At 43.1% G+C, this 22131-nt stretch overlaps 1 protein-coding gene and 1 long non-coding RNA gene across 2 annotated transcripts; one reads left to right on the top strand and one right to left on the bottom strand.

The window, feature by feature from the left end:
* Positions 1-1089: 1089 nt before the first annotated feature.
* Positions 1090-21774, bottom strand: clstn3 (calsyntenin 3; the record flags this gene model as incomplete). Its single annotated transcript, XM_083988849.1, has 18 exons — positions 1090-3088; positions 3178-3362; positions 4483-4618; positions 4812-4957; positions 5292-5453; positions 5591-5817; positions 8021-8169; positions 9238-9386; positions 9512-9571; positions 10456-10615; positions 13109-13221; positions 13767-14054; positions 14140-14325; positions 15586-15735; positions 16916-17124; positions 17259-17469; positions 19035-19157; positions 21708-21774. 18 exons carry the CDS (start codon positions 21772-21774, stop codon positions 2939-2941), a joined length of 2871 nt encoding a protein of 956 aa, XP_083844975.1. The 3' UTR covers positions 1090-2938.
* On the top strand, positions 9227-13239 carry LOC310998686. The gene is made up of 4 exons (XR_014596010.1): positions 9227-9366; positions 10461-10591; positions 11825-11889; positions 13030-13239. It is a non-coding gene; the product is annotated as an uncharacterized lncRNA (long non-coding RNA).
* Positions 21775-22131: the final 357 nt, after the last annotated feature.

Below are 22131 nucleotides of genomic sequence, written 5' to 3'. Positions count from 1 at the left end.
TTGAGAGCCAGAGCACTTCTCTGTGTGTGTTAACTGAGGCAGGACACAGACATGCATTAGTGGCCTTGACTTTATCAAGTTGATCACTTTGATCCTGTTGTTTAAAATCTCATGTAACAACAACCTGAATTCATAAAGTTTCCTCCCTGCATGTTTTGTGTTGAGATGCAGCTGGAGATGAGCCAGTTTATGCCACTTTTGCTAACTTATCCCAACAGAAAAAAAAACACAATGAGTGGGTTGCAACTCGTGGACGTAAATCCCTTCATCACATATTCTTCTGAATACTGCCGGGATTTTACCTGCTCTGGTTTCCCCTTTTTATCCCTTATCCCTCCAGATGTTGATCCCTACTTGACAAGAACTGAATCTGACCCATATTTGACCATATATGTCAACATCAAAATGCTGCTCATGTGATGTGGTCACATGTTTATTTAATGAATTACTTTTACACATTACTTTCTCCACTGATTAATACTGTTTTTGAGGAGGATAGATTAACATGTCAGCATGCATTTGCTTGTTTTATCTAACTCATATATTCCTGGTTGGTGATTCAAAATTTACAGTATTATCATATTATCATTGAAATGTCTTTATTTGGATAAACCCCTTAAGATGAATCATCTCGTTTTCAAGGGGGGTAGGAAAAAATAATGAAATTGTTATGCTTGTTTTGTGAAAACTACAAAGAAGCTAGTGACTCAAATTATTGTGAAATGTTACATATTTCCCACAATGTAAATTAAAAAGGAGCACAGAGGGAGTAAAATACATGTATCTAAAAATGTTACTGAAGTGCAGGGCTCAGTTAATGTACATTTACTTAGCTGCATTCCTCCACTGCTATATGGTATTTCAATTTCTGAGTAAGTAATAAATGTGGTACTACATTCATGATGCATGAACCCTACTCTAGCAAGAAATCCTTCTCGTGGAGACGTCATATAGTGTTTTTATTATGAATTTTGTAATGTTTTCTGACAGTTTTCAATAACAATTAGTCAGCATAATCCATGTCATCATTGTATCAATAATTACAGATAATGTTCCAATAGTAACATAGTAATAATATAAGTTATTAATCGATGCAATGTTTATTCCTTCTTAACATCACACTCAAAAAACGACAGGCTTTATTTACTGACAGGTTTAGCACTGCACATTGATAGGCTACACAGACAGACAGCAAGAGACACAGAGGGAGCGTGAGGGAGAGGTGAAGGAGAGAGGCAGGGAGGCGAGGGGGGGAGGGAGGGAGAGGTGAGGAGAAGCACACAGTTGGACATTCATTGAACCAAAGATATCGGATGTAGAGAAAAGTAAATAGAAAAATTAAAAAAGATTTAAAATGCAAAAACAAAAAATTTGGTCGTGTGAGAGATAAAATGAGTGAGACATATCTAAGTATCACAACAATGTGCCCTCCTTTTTCTGTGATTCAGATATTGACAAGTTCTTAAATTACAACAATATTACACACAAATTAAGAGACACTCATCAAGCCAGGGATTATCATCCTTATCACTACTACTATTATTATTATACTTTTTCTGATGCTGTCAAGGTGATTACTCAAAATGGGAAAAAATAAGTAAATCATAATCTGCTCCCTCTCAAAGTGTGCAGTAAAAGAGAAAGGGTGGCTGCAATAATAATAGTAATAATAATAATAATAATAATAATATCATAATATTCATCATTGTATGTACAGAAAATTCATTACAATCAATACAATCAAAACTGCCCAAGCTGAGCTGACATTCTGGAGACAGCAGGGGTAGCATTATGAAGAGTGTGTGTGTCTGTGTTTTGTGTTTGTTTGCATGTGGTGTGGTGCAGTTATTGTAAGAGCAGTGTGCAGTGAGTGAAACAGTGCAGTGAGAGTCGTTTAGAGACATTCCAGCGGTCACTGGGAGGGGAGGTCAGAGGTCAGGGTTACACCGGTAGTTTTAGTGTACAGTAGATGATGCTGTTTTGTCGTTTAGTCGCACAAGCTGAAACTTGGAAAGAGTCCAGTTTGAACCAGAAACCTCACTGACTCAACACTAAGAGGATATTTGTCTGTATAGTTGGGAGTATTGCAGAAGTACCAACTTGGTGAAGGATGAGGTTTTTTTGGTTGATAGTCCTCAAATCGTATCATCAGCCCTAGATAAAATGTAGTCGGGAGCTGAACAGTGAAGTAGTCACAATACCAAAAAAAAAAAAAAAAAAGAATACCTGAAAGCATACCAGTTTTTTTTTTTTTTTTTTTAAGGTTTTGTGAATACGCTGGAGAGTGACCGCAATGTCTGACCTCACTGTCTTCACTCTGCGGGTTAACGGTGGTCGAGGAATGTGTCGAGAGAGGATGCAAAGAGGGAGAAAAGAGCTTGTGCACAGACTTCTGGAGTCAGTCTAAGCAGAGACGTGTCAGGATCAAGGCTTGTGTCTGTGCCTACAGATCTATTCAAGGCCTGCATGTTGCGGATTGTTCCAGTTTTCATATTTGTTGAAAGATTTCATTCTGTGTTCGATAACAAAAGATAGAATACAATCTTTTTTTTTAAAGAAAAAGAAAAAAAAGAAAAAGAAAACAGAAATCTCATTCAACCAGTAATTACACTACACAGACACATGACCATTGTGTTATTTAGAACTGGTGCACCACATACAATTCTGGTGGGGTTTGCTCAGGCGGTTAAATTACATTAACTGTATACATTGTGCCATTGAACATTTAGGTGGAGAACAACAGCCCATTGTTGGCTATAGGTCACATATGGCGTTGCGTGTCAAGAGTATTACAGTGACTGTGTTGTGCGTAGTGTTTGTAAGCATACATTCCTTATACTAGTGGTGTCAGCAGTCGTTGATATTAAAAGTGTTGAAGTGTGTGACTGGTGAGCCGGTTTGTGGTTTCCATGAGAACTGGTGCAGGGATACATGTGGCTCAGTAGCGACGGGCGTTGCCGTCTCTCCCCTCTTTCTTGATGATGATTCGCTGGTCATCGCTGGCGTCGTCAGGTGACTCTGCTACCTCCTCGTCCTCCTCCCCCTCTCCTTCGTTGTCGGCGCAGATGCCCATGCGAGACTCGTAGGACTGCGGAATAAAGACCAACAACGTGTTGATGAAAACACGGGCAAAACAGTCGCCATCGCTCACCGTCGATTTCTGAATGGGGTCTTTACCTCCATTGGGTTGACGATGATGGTAAGCGCAGAGTCGTCCCATTGGCTGCTACCCTCCTTGGCACCGCCTCTGGTACCCTCACCTCGGCGATGGATGGAGCGAATTCGAAACACACCCAGGATCACCATGACAACCAGGAAACCCACACACACCATTATGATGACGGTGGCTGCTCCTGGTACCACTGAGAAAAAAACACAGAGACACAATTAACTATAGAGAAGAATCATAATAATTATGATGTTAGTCCACATTTGTCTTACTTTCAACAAATACAACAATTTATTCTACTAAGAAGCACTAGGTGTGTTTTCCAAGCCTGATGCGGCTTGTGTCATTGCCATAGAGCTCCAGTAATACATTAGTCATCATACAAACACACTGGGTGACATATTCTTTCATTAGAGTAAACAGAACCACTGCTGCTGCTTTTAGCCAAACCTCTGTACACATATTCCTTTTGTGATATAATCTAATTTTCCCAGTTAGAGTGATCTTTAAAAAAAAGATCAGTTATATCTGTTTTTTTAATTGCTTTATGTACTTAGTGGAACCAATTTTGATTGGACTAAGTGTCAAGGAAAATTCAATTTTTTCAATATTCTCCCTGAAGCTCTTACACATACAGTACATTAGCTTTAAATGTTGACCTGATCACTGAGTTAATGGTTAATTAGCAGCTCCACTCAAAGATTTTTTTTCCACTCCGAGTATGAAAGTATGAAAAATGGCACAATCATCCGATCTGATCTCCTTAAGGGCAGACTTAAACTCTAGGCTGTAGGACTGTGTCGGTGCTGTGGACCAGCCTGATAACTCTATCAGTCTGAAGTTAATGCACCACTGAGACACCTGAGGTTTCTTCCACACACTTGTTACACTGGCTCTGCACCAAATCCAGAGTCCAGGCCCTGTGATTAGTTTTAGAGTTTCTGCATGATTAGGCATCCGCCAACATTAGAGACCCGCTGCAGTCCTTTATCACCAGTAGGTGTCTGGGGTCTTTTGATAAGGGTCTGTTGGTTGTTCCTCGCCCCAGGCGTAAAACTAAAGAAGACTGCGCCTTTGAAGTCATGAATCTGAAACCGGAAAGTTCTCCCTTTGAATTATAGATCTGTGAACACGCTGGACACCTTTAAAGAGCAATTACTCACCCGAGTACCTGCTAATACGTGTCGTTTTTAGTTTAAAACTTTACGTCTGTGTTTTATAACTTGCTTTGGTCTTTTTCATCTTATATGAGTGAATTTTTATAACATATGCAGGAGGAGAAAGTATAGAGTTGTTGAGATTGCAAATGTTACCTGAGTTGCGGTGTGGATTGGGCAGGGTGTGTCCACTCAACTCCCCGGCGTGATGCGATGGATGAAGAAACTGCTGCTGGGAGGCCAGCAGGTGGGACGGGTGGTACAGACTGTCCAGAGAGTGGAGGAAGTTCACCTGGGGAAGAAGGGAGGAAAACTGTCAACACAGACACATATGACAGGATGTGTACAATACAACCTCAGCTCAAAGATCCACTTCTATAGAAACACACTGTTCCCAAAGGTCAAGAAACTTCCGACCGACAGGATTTCAATCTTCACTGTCAGCACCAGGGGTGTTACTGTACGTGAGTGATGTCTCTCCTCACCTCCAGAGTCAACTCATTACTGGTGTATCTGCCATTCATCTCAGAGCAGGATAGGCGGAACCGCCTCTCAAAGCGAGCTGAGCCTTTGGCCAGTCGGTAGCGCACTGAGCGAAGGACGTCCTCGTACACGGAGATGGATTCGGCACCTGAAGGGAGCGACGAACAAAAAGGAAGAAGAACAAAAAAAGAAGACAGAGAGTCAATACTGTCTGAGGATACAAGGAGGAGGAGTGAGTCATGGTCTACAGAGAAGTATCGACAGTTCAGGGGGCTGAATTGAACAGATTACTTTTACTTTTTAGGTCAAAGTAAATCTATTACAATGAAACACATTTTTTGCCAACAGTTTTGGTTGATTCATGTGAGAGCTTTCTGTGTTTCGACTTTAACTAGGCAAACCTGTTATAAATGATTTTTTTCAATCTCAATGAATGTCATCTAAAAAATAGATAATAATATTAATGATAGTAAGTGCTGTACCTGTGATGGCAATATAAGCAGTGGTATTGATGATTTCCAGTCCTCTCTCTCGCACGACATCCATGTCCACCAGAAGCTCCTCCCTGTCTGGGTTTAGCTCCTCCCCCAGCGGTTGGACCTCACAGCCGTCCAAGGTGTGAGCCACAGCGTCGGACATTAGAGCTGAGTGCGGATGGAGAGTTTCAGGACACAAATGACAACATCAAATGGATGTCCACAAACAGGTAAAAAAGCAGAGAGGTAAACAGAAAATCTGCTATAAATCTGCATCAATCTGAGCTGTTTCATGTGCGACTCACCTCCACCCTCCATCCCCTGAGCGGCCGTGTTGACAGCGTGAGACAGGGAACAGACGATCCGGAGCTCGGGGAAAAGGGGGACGCCGCGGGGACCTTCAAACTCGGGGGCAGGACGAGCCAGATGAGGGCCGACACCAGACAGGGAGATCTGAGGGGCATCAGGCTGGAGAACCACCAGGTAGCCCTCCAGCTGCTTGAGGGATAGGCAGCTCTCCTCGTTGAAACATCTGGCCAGGAGGAAGGAAGTGTGTATGTGTGTGTCAAAGTCGGAGAGAGAGAGAGAGATAAAATGATAGTTTTTCAGTGTATGCCAAACCAATTTTTGCCATTTTTTAAAAGTCTGTCTTGGCTCTTGGCTGTGTCTCCCCTGTTGGTCCAAGCTGAGATATCTCTGCAGCTACAGTATTGATTGGCTTGCCATGAAATTTTGTGCACATATTCCTGCTGTTTTGCAGAGAACCTTCATTTACCTCAAGCACCAATATGAAATCAACATCCTTTGATCTGTAGTAAAAAAAAAAACTCAACAACTGCTGGCATGAAACTTTAGTCACTGTGAGGATTTTGGCATTAACTCAAAGCACCACAAGCATGGCTGTAGACTCTTGGTCCTGTTCTCTAATTGGCCACATTGTGACCCAAAGACATGGAGACAGTTGGCACAGTCAGTCATTATGCACTAAAAGGTCTAAATCCAGTATAATGTGCTCACAATCCTGTGCACAAATTGCACCATGACTATGGTTAACTTTGGTCCATTGTGATGCTGAAAGTAGCAAATGTCAAACCACAGTTAGCTCTGCTGTTACAAATTCAATTCTCCTGCCAGAAAGGGAGAGCAAATCAGATTGACGACAGGCTTACATATATTTGTTCAACTGCGATGTAATTCAGCATCATATTTGAAAAGGGATTAAGCAAAGAGCGTGTGTATGTGTGTGTGTGTGTGTGTGTGTTACATTTCCACTATCAGAGTGAGCAGCTGCTTCTATCAGCCTCTCCAGAAGGGCCTGCTGTTCAGCCATCTGGGTAACTCCTGGCCTCAAATCAGTCTAATCTTCACATACGCAATAAAACATGCCGAAGAAAAAAAAAAAGAAAAGAAAAGAAACTCTGGTGCACTTTACCAAAACCTAAGGAAAAAAAACATCTGTCCATGACCTTGAATCAGTGGGATCCTCAAAACAGTCAGTGCAAAAAAAAAAAAAGAGAGAAAAAACTCCAGCACTGACTTGTGGCCTGGTAATCATTTTAATCTTATCAACATGCGACAAAAACAACAGTCAGTGAGACAGTAATAAGAAAATCTGCAGAGGCTGAGAGTTTGATGAGATACAACTGGTCAGCAGGCTGCCGGATTTAGTATAAAAACACACTATACCACGGTAGTGTATGCAATGGACTGTACTTCCCAAGGTGAGTTAATATTTCATCAGCTAAAAGTGACTGCTAAAGCCAGAGAGGCAGTTCACAGTTGTTAAGCATGGCTGAGCAGCACTGACCCGCAGTTTGTGCGCTTTTATTTTCACAGCCAGGTGATACAGATTCAACCCCTGTAGGATAGTTTTCATGGATTGTGCAACGGCTGAGCAATGTTGTGTTAGGCAGAACAGTGAAGGTGAAAAAAATGTATTTAATCCTACAATATCCTGACGTAGAGCTGAAACTAAACCAGTTTGAAACACGCTGAACTGTAGAAAAACAAACATTGTGACATTAACAGATGCAAATGGCTCCACACAACAAACTGAAGCAGTTTCTTGAACGCAATCCTTTAACAACCTCAGTTATTATTAAACCAGGTGAATTTTCTTTTTCTTTTTTTTTGGCCCTTTTAGATGACTCCGTCAAAGGCAACTTAACTTGGTTGCTGAATGTACAAGGAGATAAGATATCCCCTGTTATCGCTTGCTTTGACATGTCCTCTATATAATCACTTCTTTCATGTCACATCAGTCCTTATCACAGCCGAGCCAAAGTCCATGTTTGATGAGTTCAGTGTCGAAGGAGTGAGCGGCGGCACAGGCCCCTCAGAGTGATACCTCATTTGCTTGCTACAAACTGCTGGAGGAGAAGTCAACTCTCAGAGCAGACGTACGATGAACTGCTAACAAGTGCCTGATGCAACATTTGTGATGTTCCTTTTTTTGTTTGTTTGTTTTTTTTGTGTTGTATGGTGTCACTTTCCCTCTGCCTGCCTTGTCATCTACCCTTGCAGTTAGTTCCTTGCATTTTGCAGAGCTGAGAGCTCTTGTACAGATGAATATTGGTTTATGCTTGTGTGCAATCTTGTGGTTGCATTACACCATTCAAATCTACTGCTGGTGGTGAATCGATAGCTCCACCTCCTCTGTGATTGATTTTTTATCTGTTGACATCCATACACACTTGTGAAAACAGCTCTGTATGCAAGTGTGTGTGTGTTTGTACCTGAGAGAGGTAGTGAGTTTGAGGGGTCGGACTCCAGGGGTGGCGAAGCGTAGAGAGTTTCTGTAGGTGACCTGCTGCACTGCTCGGTTAAAGCTCTCAATGTCGTCTCCCTCCAGCACTAACACTGACTGACTGGGGTTCACGTGAACCTGAGATACCGGAGGACAGACATGAAAAGTTCACTCTAATTTACATAATCATATTAATCTGCATTGTGTCACCAAGGCCCAAGGAAAAAAACACATTTCAGCTTGCATTTGCATTACAGAATAGGGTCAAAGGGTTAATCTAGCTGAATCTGGTTCCATCGAGGTTAATGAAGAAGATATGGGAGCAAACCACCACTAGAGGAGGTTAGACACACATTCAAGAACTTAAACAACTATAAGTGTTTGCAATTAATCTGCAACCCACATGCAGCAAAACCAAAACGACATTTGCACACACAAGTGAAATACAAAAATAAGACACATGAAAGGTTGATGGTGACGTCCCCTCTTACAAAACTCATTTCTACTTATTGTGCAACCCAAAGAAGGGCTTTAGAAAAACATATTTTTCTCAAGTTGGAGATAATTTGACACAAAAGCACACAAAGAATTATCAACATAAAACGTATTTGCTGATGGAGAGCAAGTGATGATGTCTTTACTGGCAATGTTAAAGACTTTAGAGATTTAGGTTTAGATTTATAAAGGTCTCTCCTTAATGGTGGGATAGTCTGGATTTTGTAAATTGGATACTTTCAGCCTAAGAGGGTTAAAAGAGGAGCTAAATCTGTATCCATTTGAGTTCAGGGGTTTACATTCATTCTAAAAAAAACAGAACACTTTTTTTTTTTTTTTTAATTATGCAGCCTTTAGTTTAGGAAGGAATGCATTTGATTACATAATCTACACATCTTGTAAGGAATGTAAATACATTACATTTAAATAGTATAGAATTTGTACTAAAAATTGTGATTCAACTTTCCTATCCATTAATAATAATTCATAAAATGTGTTTGTAATATTTATTTTTTATGCTTTTAATTTATAGTCATTTATGATGTTCTTATTTCTATTCTTAATGTCTATCGTGACCAATCTTTGAAATGGACACGAGAATGAAAGTTATTTTTATTTTAGGTGGTTTAATCAAGGTGTTAATGTGTTTGTTCAGCAGCCTGTGTGTGTGTGTGAGGTGGTGTATCACAGTATCACACAGTGAGGTGTTACCTTCATGCCAGAGCCCAGAGTCTCCAAGTCTCCAAAGTCCAGCCCCTCCCTGCAGGCGTACAGACACTCCACCACACTGTGAGGCTCCACGCTGCCGGGACGCACCGTCACCCCGGACAACAGGCCATGGTAACCACCGACATACTTCACTAAAGACCAGAAACAGCCCGGTGCTAACACACATGAAAACTTCTAATATGCACCAACAATGACACATCAAAATAGCAAACTGTGCAGCCTCATGCTGACAACAGAGTCAAAACAAGAAAGTCACCTGAGTCTTTGGCCTCTGGGATGGTGTTGTTCAGTATCTCCTTCTGCTTCTCTTCGGGCTCTGCGGGGAAAATCAGAGAGGGTCAAAGGGGAATAGAAGAGGAGAAAACACAGAGAGAGGGTTAAATGTTGTTAGGTATGAAATGGAATTGAGAGGGGGGGGGGGGGGGGGGGGTGCCACAGATTGACAGGGCAGATGAGAAAATATATAAATAAATGAAACAAGTGAGACAATGCGAGTGAAAAAGCTGTAGATGATGAGAATGCACCAACTCCTCATTATCTGGGAGCAGCTGGAAGCAGAGCGACTACCACTGCAGATGAGAGACGGTGAATCTGTGTGTATGAATGTGTGTGTGTGTGTGTGTGTGTGTGTGTGTGTGTGTGTGTGTGTGTGTGTGTGTGTGTGTGTGTGTGTGTGTGTGTGTGTGTGTGTGTGTGTGTGTGTGTGTGTGTGTGTTTCTCTGCACTAATTGGCAGCCAGAGTTTCCCATTTTAACCAGTGGTTCAGGCGTAAGCGCCTGGTAGCTGTCTGGCCCTCGTGTTGCTCTGCTGTCCTGAATAATTGATAAGTCACTTACATTATTAGCCTTTAAAGACCAAGATCAACCAAATTATAAGTGAGTGAAATGAGGGAGGGAAAGGCGTGAAGCAGGAAATGTCTCAGCAGATTGTCTAGAGAGGTCTTATGAGGGTTTGTAACTTACTGTTGCTTATGCCAAATGTGGCATATGGTTGGAGATGTGCAATTTAAATGGCATTTCATGGAAGGAGGAATGCAACCCAAGGAAGAAAATACAACGGTGCGCTCATGGCATTTATGCAAAAAAAATGAGGACGCCGCTCACATTCTGCTCGCATTCATTTCTGTCAAAATCCATCATTAAGACGGAATGAAATGTATGTCAGCTGTGAATTCACTGAGCATGAATATGTGCGTCTCACCCCAGCAGGCGCCGATGAACATCCGCTGGCGGGGGGCGGGGTTAGGGATGGCCCCGTTGTCGTGGATGAGGGCGGGGTCGAAGGTCACGCCGTCCACATACAGGGTCACTGAGGGGAACTGGACACTGAGCGACAGGTGATGCCACTCGCTGTCACACACCTGTAGGACGGAGATCAGCATTTACAGGATGGTGAATATGACGGGGTGAAACACATATTCAGTAACGTGAAAACACTCTGTCACACCAAAAGTCCTGTTTTTATAAAAGCACAGAAGAATTAGTATATGTATTAAATAGAGATGCACTGAGCCGATACCCGGATCGGATATCGGCTCTGATATTAACTAATTAGCTGGATCGGATATCGGATGAATGAGGCCGATCCAGCATTCCGATCCAGTCATTTCTTTTTTATTAATATCATACACAGCAATACAGTTACAGTGATCTAGTGTTATTTATTTATTTTTGCTGCTAATTTACACTTTGTTATTTGTTAAGAAATAATATTAAGTACATTTATAGCTGTGTTCATTTGTTACCTTTTTTTAACAAGGCTAAATATTTATGTCAAGCCTGATGCCTTCACTCACATGGCAAGGTTCATTCATTCAACAGTAGTATCGGATCGGTATCGGCCGATACGCTCAGCCCAGGTATTGGTATTGGATTGGATCGGAAAAAACTGGATCGGTGCATTTCTAGTATTAAAAGTAAAAGTTCTGCAGAAAAATGGCTTCTCACACTGATATATTATTGTATATACCACTGTGTACATTAGCACTGTTATTTTTTGTTGCTTTTTTTAATGTAGGTTTTTTGATGTGGGCTTGTGTGAGATAGTTTTACATAATCAACATTACCTGCAGTAGATTCTGATCAGGCAGACTAGCAGAGCTACAAGCTGCTCATCAGATTAAAAAAAACACAGAAAAACCAGTGTACCTACAGGGCACACTGTATCACGCTGCTTTTTCTATTAATTCAGCTGACCTGCGGCTGCGGTGTGATACAGTGTGCTCCACAGGTGGGCTAGTGCGTAGGAATACAGTAGTTGAGCGGTTGAAAAAATGTGGTGCCGAAGGAAAAGGAAGATAAACCACTGAAAATATTCTCGATGAAGCCAACGTTTATTGGACTGATATCGGACTGTTTCAGTGGGCATTTCTAAAAGAGTCTAAAGCACATTGATCTCGTGGCTCCATGCACATGACACATACCTCTGCTAGTGTACCAGCAGCACTCCTGATTGGCTCTCCTAACATGCAGCATGCTGAACAGAATCTACTGCAGGTAATGTACCAACTATGCATAAATACCTCCCACTACCCATGTAAATAAACTAACTATTCCTTTCACTCCTTTAGATACAATTGAGTGATGTAGTGCAGTTCCTCCCAAGCCCCAGAGGATCACAAGATCAATCTGAAAAGTCATGAAATGATTCACTTTTTTAACGTTTTTGGGACTTTTTTTTTTTTGCCAATATTGGGTCTTTTTTTTATCTGTACAGCTGAAATGTTTTCAATGGTAAAACTGATCATATTTTCTTTTGTACAAACTTAAACTTAATCTGTGGTTATATATGGGAGTAAAATGGAAAAAAGACTGAGCATCGCTGGTGAATGTTTCAACAGTGTCGGTAAATTCCTGTACACATTTGTTTAAGAGATGTGGTGAAAACAGAGAGCAGCACAAAGAGGAGTGACAGGGGAATTATACAGGCAGAGGGGCAGAAAAGTCAGACCGGGGTAATAAGATATCGTGGGTCAGACAGAGGGATTTAACAAATCTTCTCTGTATCAGCTCAGCATCCTTTAATCCACGCTGCTTCAATCTGTCTGAGACCAGTGGCTTCAGTCACAACAAAGCCCCTTCACCCCCCACTGCACCCACTCAAAACCACACCACACTCACATGCATGCATCCATATGCAAGTATGCCGCATGATCGACGTTCAAAAGACCAACTAAGAAACATTGTCCTTTCCTCTTCATATATTCTGATGCATGTGGCACTGTTTACCTCATACGCATAGCTTCGGATGATAAAATATGATAATGATGTTGGATACAATTTATCTAAGAAACTGTGTTGTCCACTTAACATTGAAATTGGACAGTATGTCAGTCTGAAATGAGTTTCATTTTGTATTCTCTGCCTTTTTTTCCACTGGGAATGCACAATAATTTGTTGAGTCAGATAAAATTAGAAATTGATTTTGTAAATATGTATTTTCCACAAAGACGGAGTGTGCTGTTCACATATAAATGAGCTAAATTAGCCAGTTTCTTCAAGAAAAACTGGGAGATGAAGAAAAAGAAATCCCTTGATCCGGCTTCATTTTAGTCAGTGTGCAGCTCATTAAGAAGTTTCCACATGAATATGTTATTTGACTGATGTTCTTTTGTTGTTTCCATATGCGTATTACTGGAAGATGCATGTTTTGTAAAATAGCACTCTCTTGTAATCCCACGACGGATTGGGCCAGATGTTTGGCATCATGGCACAGAAACAAAAACTAACTAGATACTTTTCCTTTTTTTTTTACGTACATTTTCCTCCATTTCAGCTTGATTTCAAGGTACAAAGACAGAGGAAACAGAGCAAAGTGAGAACATCAAAGCCAAGTGTTGCCGCTCCCACAGTACCTGCTCCAGTTTCCACAAGAACTTGACGGGCCGTGCAGCGGAGACGTCAGGCCAGTAGAAGAGAGAGAGGCGGCAACCGTGGACGGAGAGGGAGTAGTGGGAGAAGGAGTCATCTGTAAATCAAGGGGCGGGGAAGAAACAGAAAATAATTGGTGGTCAGTGTAGTTCTGTCAAAACGACTTCACCTGGCATTCCTCTGGAGTACATCTCCAGGAAGCAATAAAAAGCTGCAGTGATCTTATTTTAGATTTTAATCTCTGTTTCTTTTCTAATTCTATTTCAGATGGAGAGCATCGCAAACATTCGCATGACACACAACGTTCTGCCTGGTGCAATTACAATGTTTTATTGTTCATCTGTTGTCCACTTGGCTGCTCAAGTGGGGCAGCTGGGGGTTAAGTGCTTCTCAAGAGCACCTTTCTCCCGCTGGTTGAAGCTATAAACAGTTAAAAATATTTATATCCCAGTGTGAGTTTTCTTGCAGTTTTTATCAATGTGAGTGGTTGGGGAGTTCTTCTGGAGGTTAGAACAAGGTTTCTTTTTCGCTTTACGTTACTAAAACTGCCCATTTTATTCTTCACACATTAGAAAACACACAAAAACACACACAAAATCCCTTTAAACCTAATTAAAAACAAGACTCGGCGATATAACGCACCATTTTTGACAGTGCTGCACACGATGGTCTCTTCCTCTTTGCGGCTTCCTCTGGTCTGAGTGGTCGCAGGCTGGATGCTGGCACCGCCCCTTCGCATCCACAGCTGGAGGGTGAAGTGGTCGCCTGACAACGCGGAGACGACCGAGTCCGGTACTACGGCGACGTGGTTGGATCCGTTAAAGGAGAAGACCAGGGATGAGTCAGAAGACGGGAGGGTGGGCAGCGCTGAAGTCCAGTTGGCTGCAGGGGATGGAGGTGGGAGAAGATCGACTTCGCCCCTGACGGCACCTGGTGGAAGAGAAAAGGATCTTAATAAAAATAGACACTGACTCCCAATTAGCAACAGGACTTGGTGCGTAACGGCTGAACCCACCACATAGCCGGCGCACAGATCTGTCAGAGTAGCTGTCTCTGTCGCAGCCCTTCCCGATGTGGCCGGTCTGGAGCTCTACGGTGGCCTGGATGTTCCACACCGTCTCCTCACAGGTCTCCAAATGCAAACTGGGGAACAGGGGGATGCTGCCTGACCCCGGTGTGTACTCAACACGCTTGGTCCATCCTTAAGAAACAACAAGATACAGTAGGATGGTTCAAACCTGACGCTCTCTCATAAAACATTTGGATTCAAAGGTTAAAAAAGCTTAAAGGGATAGTTCACCCAAAATTCAAATTTCACTCATTATCTACTCACCCTCATGTCGACTAAGGGCTGGGAGAAGTTTCAGAGTCCTCCGTGCCTTCTCGGAGTTACGGGGGGGGGGGGGGGGGGGGGGGGGGGGGGGGGGGGTCCGCGCAGCAGTATTTGTCCATATAATGGTTGTGAATGGTTCTCACTTTTCTTCGTCCAAAAAGACACCCCAAAAAACATCCAAATACCTCCATACTGCTCGTCTGTAATGTCCCTCTTGTATTGAAGCCCCGACATGAGAAATTGTTCCGAAAAAAATTAAATAAGTCTATATTTTAAGCTTGTTTGTAGCGGAAGCTCCCAGTGACTCAGTTCACTACTCTTCCTGTGTCAGCGCAAATCTTGCGTGATTTGCACTGACCGGCGGAACAATTTCTCATGTCGGGGCTTCAATACAAGAGGGACATTACAGACGAGCAGTATGGAGGTATTTGGATGTTTTTTGGTGTGTCTTTTTGGACGAAGAAAAGTGAGCCCCATTCACAACCATTATATGGACAAATACTTCTGCACGGACCCCCCCGTAACTCAGAGAAGGCACAGAGGACTAGATAATGAGTGAAATTTGAATTTTGGGTGAACTATCCCTTTAAAGAGATGACACAGTAGTACGACCTATGATGGTTCTCTAAGTGCAATAAGCTTATTCACTCCATTTCAGACATTCACAAGCCATTCTCTTCCAATTGATTCTCTAATAATTATCACTTGTCCCTGCTCCACATCATGCAGACAGAAATTGTCTTTTAAAGTACTGTATTTTATGCTGAAATTAAAAAGAAATACATGTAGATAAAAAATGACAAATCCACAAAGCGGAGAGTGTTAATGAACTGTCAATCCTCATGATGCAGGAAAAATCTGTTGGTAGTACTATGATGCTATAAATATTTGTTCCTGATATTGTGTAACTTCAGCACCACCTCTTTGAACCACAGTTCTTGATATAAGCACGGAAAGGTGATTCATCCTAGCAGCAGCCCACACACATCCCCAGTCAAAGTGATACATTTAATCAAAATGTGACAGATTAAGTGAACCAAAGTGCGACCGTGTAGCCTGAAGACGGTTAACCGAGGAAAATAATCAGGACAGTGAAACAGAAACAGCGCGATCAGTGACATTGATTACCGATCCATCCGGGTTTGCAGGACGGCTTGACTGTGACAACGACCTGGGCGTCGGCCTGAGCGCGGTTCTTTCCACAGTCGAAGGCGGTCACCCAGAAGGTGTGAACACGCTGGTGCTTCGAATCCAAAGGCTCCGTGTTCTTAATGTTACCTAGAGAGAGAGAGAGAGGAAGTGAGAGGGATAGAGATAATGAAACAAAGAATGAAAGGGAAACAGAAATAGAGGCGTTAGTCATCAACAACATTGTGTTATTGAACGGCCCACACAAATGAAGCACTCATTGATAGAGCTTTTATCATGGCACATACACATTAGCACAGTCTCTATCCTGTTCAGCGCGCTGCATTCAGGCACAGGAACGGAAACACACAAACACAGAAAAGACAATAAATTGCAGCGCACAAAATGAAATGTGAAGGGTTTTCCTGTTTTTACAGATAAAGGCAACCGCGAGTGGACGTGACGGGCTGACAGCGCTCAGCACACTAGCTGACAAACAGAGAAGGTTGGAAAGAAGATGCTGTGACATGGTGAGAGGAGAGACAGAGGGATGAAAGAGATAGTGGGAGAAACAGAAAAAGACAAAGTGAAGGAGGAGGAGGAGGAGAAAACAAAATAGACAATGACAGGCCTACAGCATCTGAACAAGGTTGAAACAAAAGGTCTCTGTGCTGTGGTACCAGTCTGACCCAAAAATGAAAGGAGCTGCTGGTTCTGCGTGAAAAAAAAACACAACACTCTGAGTCCGGCACAAATTCTGCAGAGTCATCCTAAAACAGGGTCCTCCTCCAGCTGCTGTGTCACATTACAAAATGGCCACAACTCATCTACAGTCAGTGGCTACAATAACAATCTGTGACACTCTTTCTTCCCCTGTAAAGAATTCAGGGAGTCTACGAGCAGCTCCTCAACAAAAGGTTTCTATATTAAACCCAACAGCTGCTGTAATGTTTATGCAGAGGGAGGGAAACAGCCCGCCCACACAAAGTCTATTTTAACATCTTTTGGTTTCTACCTGTGTGAAGAATCAGGTAGCTGCCACTCTTTACACTCTGCCGCTATGCAGATATCAGCATCACAGCGGTGTGTCTGGTGTGTTTTTTCGTGTATTGGGGACATCAGGTGTTGAATACTGAGCTGAATATTGCATTTAGTGATTCTGCCTGCAACCAAGGCCAGACAGACACAAAAGAGCGCCGCAGACGGCAAACAAGCAAAAATAATGTGGTGGCAGGGAATTGTATTTCCGCTGCGGAGAACGACAATTATTAATAGGTCTGTGATTCCAGCGGCCTTTGATTCACAACTACGAGATGAAACGTTATCTCACCGTCGTTGTCGATAGCGAAGGGCACATTGGGAGTGATGATGTCATAGAAGCAGATCTGGCTGTACTGTGGGGAGCAGTCGGCATCCAGAGCCTCCACCCGCACGATACGGTCGAACAGACGCCCTTCTGGGACCGAGGCCTCGTAGCGACGCTCCACAAACACGGGGGAGAACTCGTTGACGTCGTTCACACGGACGTGCACGGTGGCCCTGAAGGAGTCGGACACGCAAAAACACAAGCAGAGAGGCTGATTGTTTTAACAACAGGAAGCAGAGATGGCTCATCGTTGTTAAAAACATGACATATCTCCTGTTTCAGCTGGGATGGAGGTGTGCACACTGACTTGTGGGATTTCTTGCTGTTGACTCCATCGGGGCCCTCTCCACAGTCGTAGGCCTGGATGGTGAAGCTGTGCTCCCGCTGGCTCTCGCAGTCCAGCGGCTCCTTGGACCGGACCAGACCCTCTCCAGTGGAGCGGTCCAGAACCACCGCTTCAAACTGGACCGTACCTGAACCCGAGGGACCGTTATGGACCCGGAAGCCACAGATTTCACCTGAGAGAGGAAGGAAATCAGATCAGATCAGATCAGATCACAGCAACACACTGATTTTCAATAAATGAACTGTCTGAATCCAGCACTTTTTTTTAATCAACATCAAATCACTTCAAGGAAATTTATATTTTTTTAGTTAAATCTTAAACTTCTCTTAACCTAACAGACTCTTAAGGAAAAAAATATGAGATGTGTAATCCCGCGTTTAGCTTTTCCTGATTTCAGAATAGATTTGCTTTAAAATCTTCCTAATTAATCTTGGAGCACTACACTTCAGGCTCCAGCTTGTTTCTGTGCCCTCACTGCACTCCACTTCACACGATGTCTACACACAGAGCTCAAGGAGATTCAGTGTCAAGGCCCCCGAAACTTTGGAGCAGGCTAACTTGTATAATTGGTCTTTACTGCTTCGGTGAATTCTCTGCTGAAAAGCTAAATTTTGGGGGGGAAATATATTTCTACATTACACACTCTCCCTATGCACTGTCAGTTTTTGTTGACTCTTCTATTTGTGGTATTTTAATGTGTTTTTCCCCTGTAAAACATTTTTCACTTTGTAGCTTATTATTATTTGTATTATCGCAGTAAAAGTAGAAATTTAAGCAGTTAATCAGCCCACTGTCTCGATCAAAAGTTTGCGGTCTCTAAGTGACCCTGTAGCTGTATAAAAAAGGACAAACAACTCAGTATGGCAAGTGAAATATCTGGGTGAGTGTCACTTAGCATAGTATTGAGTAGATTTTAGGTCATATCCTCTCTAGCCTGTTATCAGAAAGGCACAGATACATATCTGGAAATTCCTTCAAGTGCCACCTTATCTTGCACAAGCAGTCATTATATGAGAAAAGAAAAGCATAGACTGCAGCTGGTACTCAAAATAACACCCTGGAAATAGCAGTTAATCTTCCCAGCCTGACATAAGTTGAAGGTAAGGAAGGTTCAAACAGTCAAATTTCTCTTCCTCCTTGACATGAGCCCAATACATTTCAGGGACCCCCTGAGTAATTCTAGTCGAGCTGCTGTAATTTGACTGAACACGGTTATTTCCAGGACTCCGAGTACAAACATGATAACCTAATTTCATCGTGCTGCAGAGTGCTGCTGACTGCTCCTTGCAATGAAGTGTTGAATTACACTATGAGGGTCTAAAAATAGTGGACTCTGTGACTGAATACATTGCCTTTAATATTTAGACTGGCCCGTTGGGAAGATTTTGGGCTGGCAGTAGCTCCAAATGTCTCTCTGTAATAATGAGAGTCATGTTTACTATAAATAAATAAATCATGCCCTAAACTTGGTCACACAGCTGCAGCATCATCCTCGCTGCAAAATCAAAGTCAGATCTCTCTCAATTTGGCCTGATGAGATGATTTTTTTCGGTTTGGCTGTGCCAACACTTGATTTGACCTATTTTTCGCTGCAGCTCATTCTGTGGGATTTGAAGCAGATTCATGAACTAGTCTGAACATTTCAGAGTCTTTTTTGTGTGTGTGTGTGTGTGTGTGTGTGTGTGTGTGTGTGTGTGTGTCACTCCTCTCTCTGCTGTTTATTGCTGTTTGTGTTACCAGCATAATGAAGTGGAGCATCTTTGTCCAGGGCGAAGAGAGGGGGATTGAGCAGCACGGTGTTGTCGTTCTCCATGACAATCCCCTGGTACTCTGTCTCGATCCATGGCTTGTGCTTATTGGCTGAACGGCACAGAGAAGAGACCAAAGAGGCTTTGGGTTAAATGGAGCAATTAGGAGGAAACCGACGACTCTATTTTTAACACTCCATTATGGGCAAGGACGTGGTGACGACTAGTGTGCACGGGTGGAAGAACACGCAACGTATGTGTGCGTGTGACCACAAAGACAAAGTTTCAGCACATTCACACATTTTCTTTTTCTCTCCCTCCACACACACACTCTCCCGTCAGTCACAGCCGCTGCCACTCCGCACACCTTCCAGGTTGACAGTCTAATTAAAGCCAGTCAGATTTCTGCTTATCACACACACTGAGAGGTATATTGCTCGTATCAATCAGCCAAACTGGCCCTCCACAGGCGCCGTGCAATAATGCTCTAAAAACCAGGTCCAAATCAAATGCCTGAGGTTTACTGTGAATTTAACCTTTAATTGCGAATTAATTATTCATCACTGTGGTGAATGTTCTGCGCTGAATGATCAAAGGCCAAATTAATGAGCCAGAAGGATGACGATTTTACACTCCAGCAAAGAGCAAAAACAAAAGCCGGGGTGCCCTCCCTCTGTTGTCCTCAATCTCGTAACGCCGGGGCTACAGAGTTTGAAATCAGACGCAGGCACAAGACTTGTGTTTAGCAATTGCTTTGTTGTCTTCACAGTGAATTTTCCAGAGAATCTGACTGGAGCTAATTTTTTTGCCGTCTCGTCTGTGAGACAGGGGAAAAGAGTCAACAGAGGAAAGTGCTGCCGGTTCTGGAGCTGATCAAACTGCTCTCTCTTCAAAGACGGAGCTGCGGATCGTTTGAAAATTTTCAATTATAGAGCCGATACGAAGCCAAAATTATACCTTTTTTCAGCACTGAAGCATGGAGATGTGCTTTTCTCATGGGTGGAAAGTGACTAAGTTGATTTTCTTAGCCTGAAAAACAACGCAACGTGCTTGACTATTTCCATTTTATTACACTTAATACTTCTCTACTTCAGAGGAAATCACATATTATATTATATTGCATTTTTTTCCACCCACATTTATTTGAAAAGGTAAAGCCCATAAAACAATAAAAAGCGGCTGTCTGATTGAGTTATAGCAGGATATGCTTATAATTGAGGGATTCAGATTGAGGTATTCTTGCTTTCACAGATGATATGATTTGGTCAATCAACAGAAAATCACAATTTTCTCCCACTCATACAAAAAAGGAAGATGTAACTGTCGACTCTTCTTCGTCAAACGTCCTCCTTGTAAAAGTTGCCTAATTTCCAAAAAAAGAGCAGCTGTCTAAGAACAACTGTCTAAAATTGGCAGAATTTGTCATTTACATTCAGAAATATGACCCAAAAATAAGGGAGCGAGTGCAAATCTTACAAAGCTCTTCCATGCCACGCTGCCTTTGATGCACTATTCCTCAGACAGTTATTGGTTGCTATCAATAAATCAAGGATCAATAACCAATCGTCTCCTCTCAAGGTCCAGCCTGTTAATGTCTCCTCCTCCTCCTCTATTTCCAAAGTCCTCAGTCATGTCTCTTTTTTGGTCATTTATAACCCGCCCTCTGTCCCCTCAGCTGATCCCCTCCCTCCCTCCCTCCCTCTCTCCCTCTCTCCTCTGCTATATAGCATTAATCTGAGCATCAGGCCTTTGGATTACATCCGGGATTACAGATTGAGAGGCATCCCATTCCATCTCTCTCTGTCTCCCCTGGCACACATCCTCTCTCTGTCACCCTATCGCTCCTCCACCACCCCACCCCTTCTCCCCGGTCACACACACATGCACACACACACACGCACACATATGCACGTACACAGACAGATGCTCTTGTATCTCACACTTTTCATTTTTCCCTCATGTCACCTGATCTCACATCCCAACTCTCCTCTCCTCTCTCTCTCTCTCTCCTCCTCCTCCTCCTCCTCCTCCTCCTCCTCCCCCGTCCTTATCGGCCTCCTGCGTCTTTTCGGCCACGTCCTCTCCTGTCACAGCTCCTTCTCCTCTGTCTCCCCTAACACCCCACCCCCTCTTCTGACTCTCTCTCTCTCTCTCTCTGTTTCTCTGACACTCCATCTCCCCTTCCATCTCTCCGTCTTGCCTGTGTCGCTCTCCTCCACCTCCTTCTCTGACATTCTCCCTCCACGCTGTCTGTTTCGTTCGCCTCCCCTCAACACGATAATGATTGGAACAATAATGTTGAATCAGAGTCACGGTTACATCCAGGATGATAAATCAGCTATAGACAGATTCATCATCTCCTCAGAGTCACAGCACAGGCACATGCACACTGGAGACCAAAAAAGACACAAAACGCTTTGACACGCACGTATGAAATGTGGAATCACAAGTGCACTGTTTATGTAATGAGGAAACAGATGCTACGTCTAATTATGACACATATGACAGATAACGATAAAAGTCATCTGGGCGAGAACAGCCATGCCCCCCCCCCCCCCCCCCCCTGTCTGAAAACCTCGACAGGCTCTGTGCGGCTCCCATGGCGAAGTAAACCATTATCGCAACACTTCACAATTAACAGTCAAAAGGATGAGGAACTGACCTTTGTTGCCATTGGCAACCGAAGTCAAGCAAAGGAGGAGGAAGGAGAGAAAATTCATTCTGTCCATCTGAAGAAGGAGAGGTAGAGGTAGATGGGGGTAACAGGGTGGGGTGAGGAGAGAGAGGAAGGAGGGGTGGGGGTGGGGAGGGGAGGGGAGGGGGCACAGTACATGCATCAACAGCTGATCAGCAGTGGAAGAGATAAGTACAGCAACATGACATAGAGAGACACAGAAACAGAGATCAGGCTTATCAGATGGTGCACAGAAGCTTTTACATTGCTGTGTGAGAAGAAAATCCTCACTAACGCATGTTAACCTCTGATGAAGGCCCGCTACCAGCAGCCCCCCACATCATGACCTAAAACTGGAGCTGCATGTTGAATCATCCAGCGTGAATGAACCTATACTTCATAAGTATATTCA

This window comes from Trachurus trachurus, assembly GCF_905171665.1.
Source record: "Trachurus trachurus genome assembly, chromosome: 16".
Taxonomy (NCBI): Eukaryota; Metazoa; Chordata; class Actinopteri; order Carangiformes; family Carangidae; genus Trachurus; species Trachurus trachurus.
The sequence above is the reverse complement of the archived record's forward strand: the minus strand, read 5'-3'. Positions and strand labels throughout refer to the sequence as shown.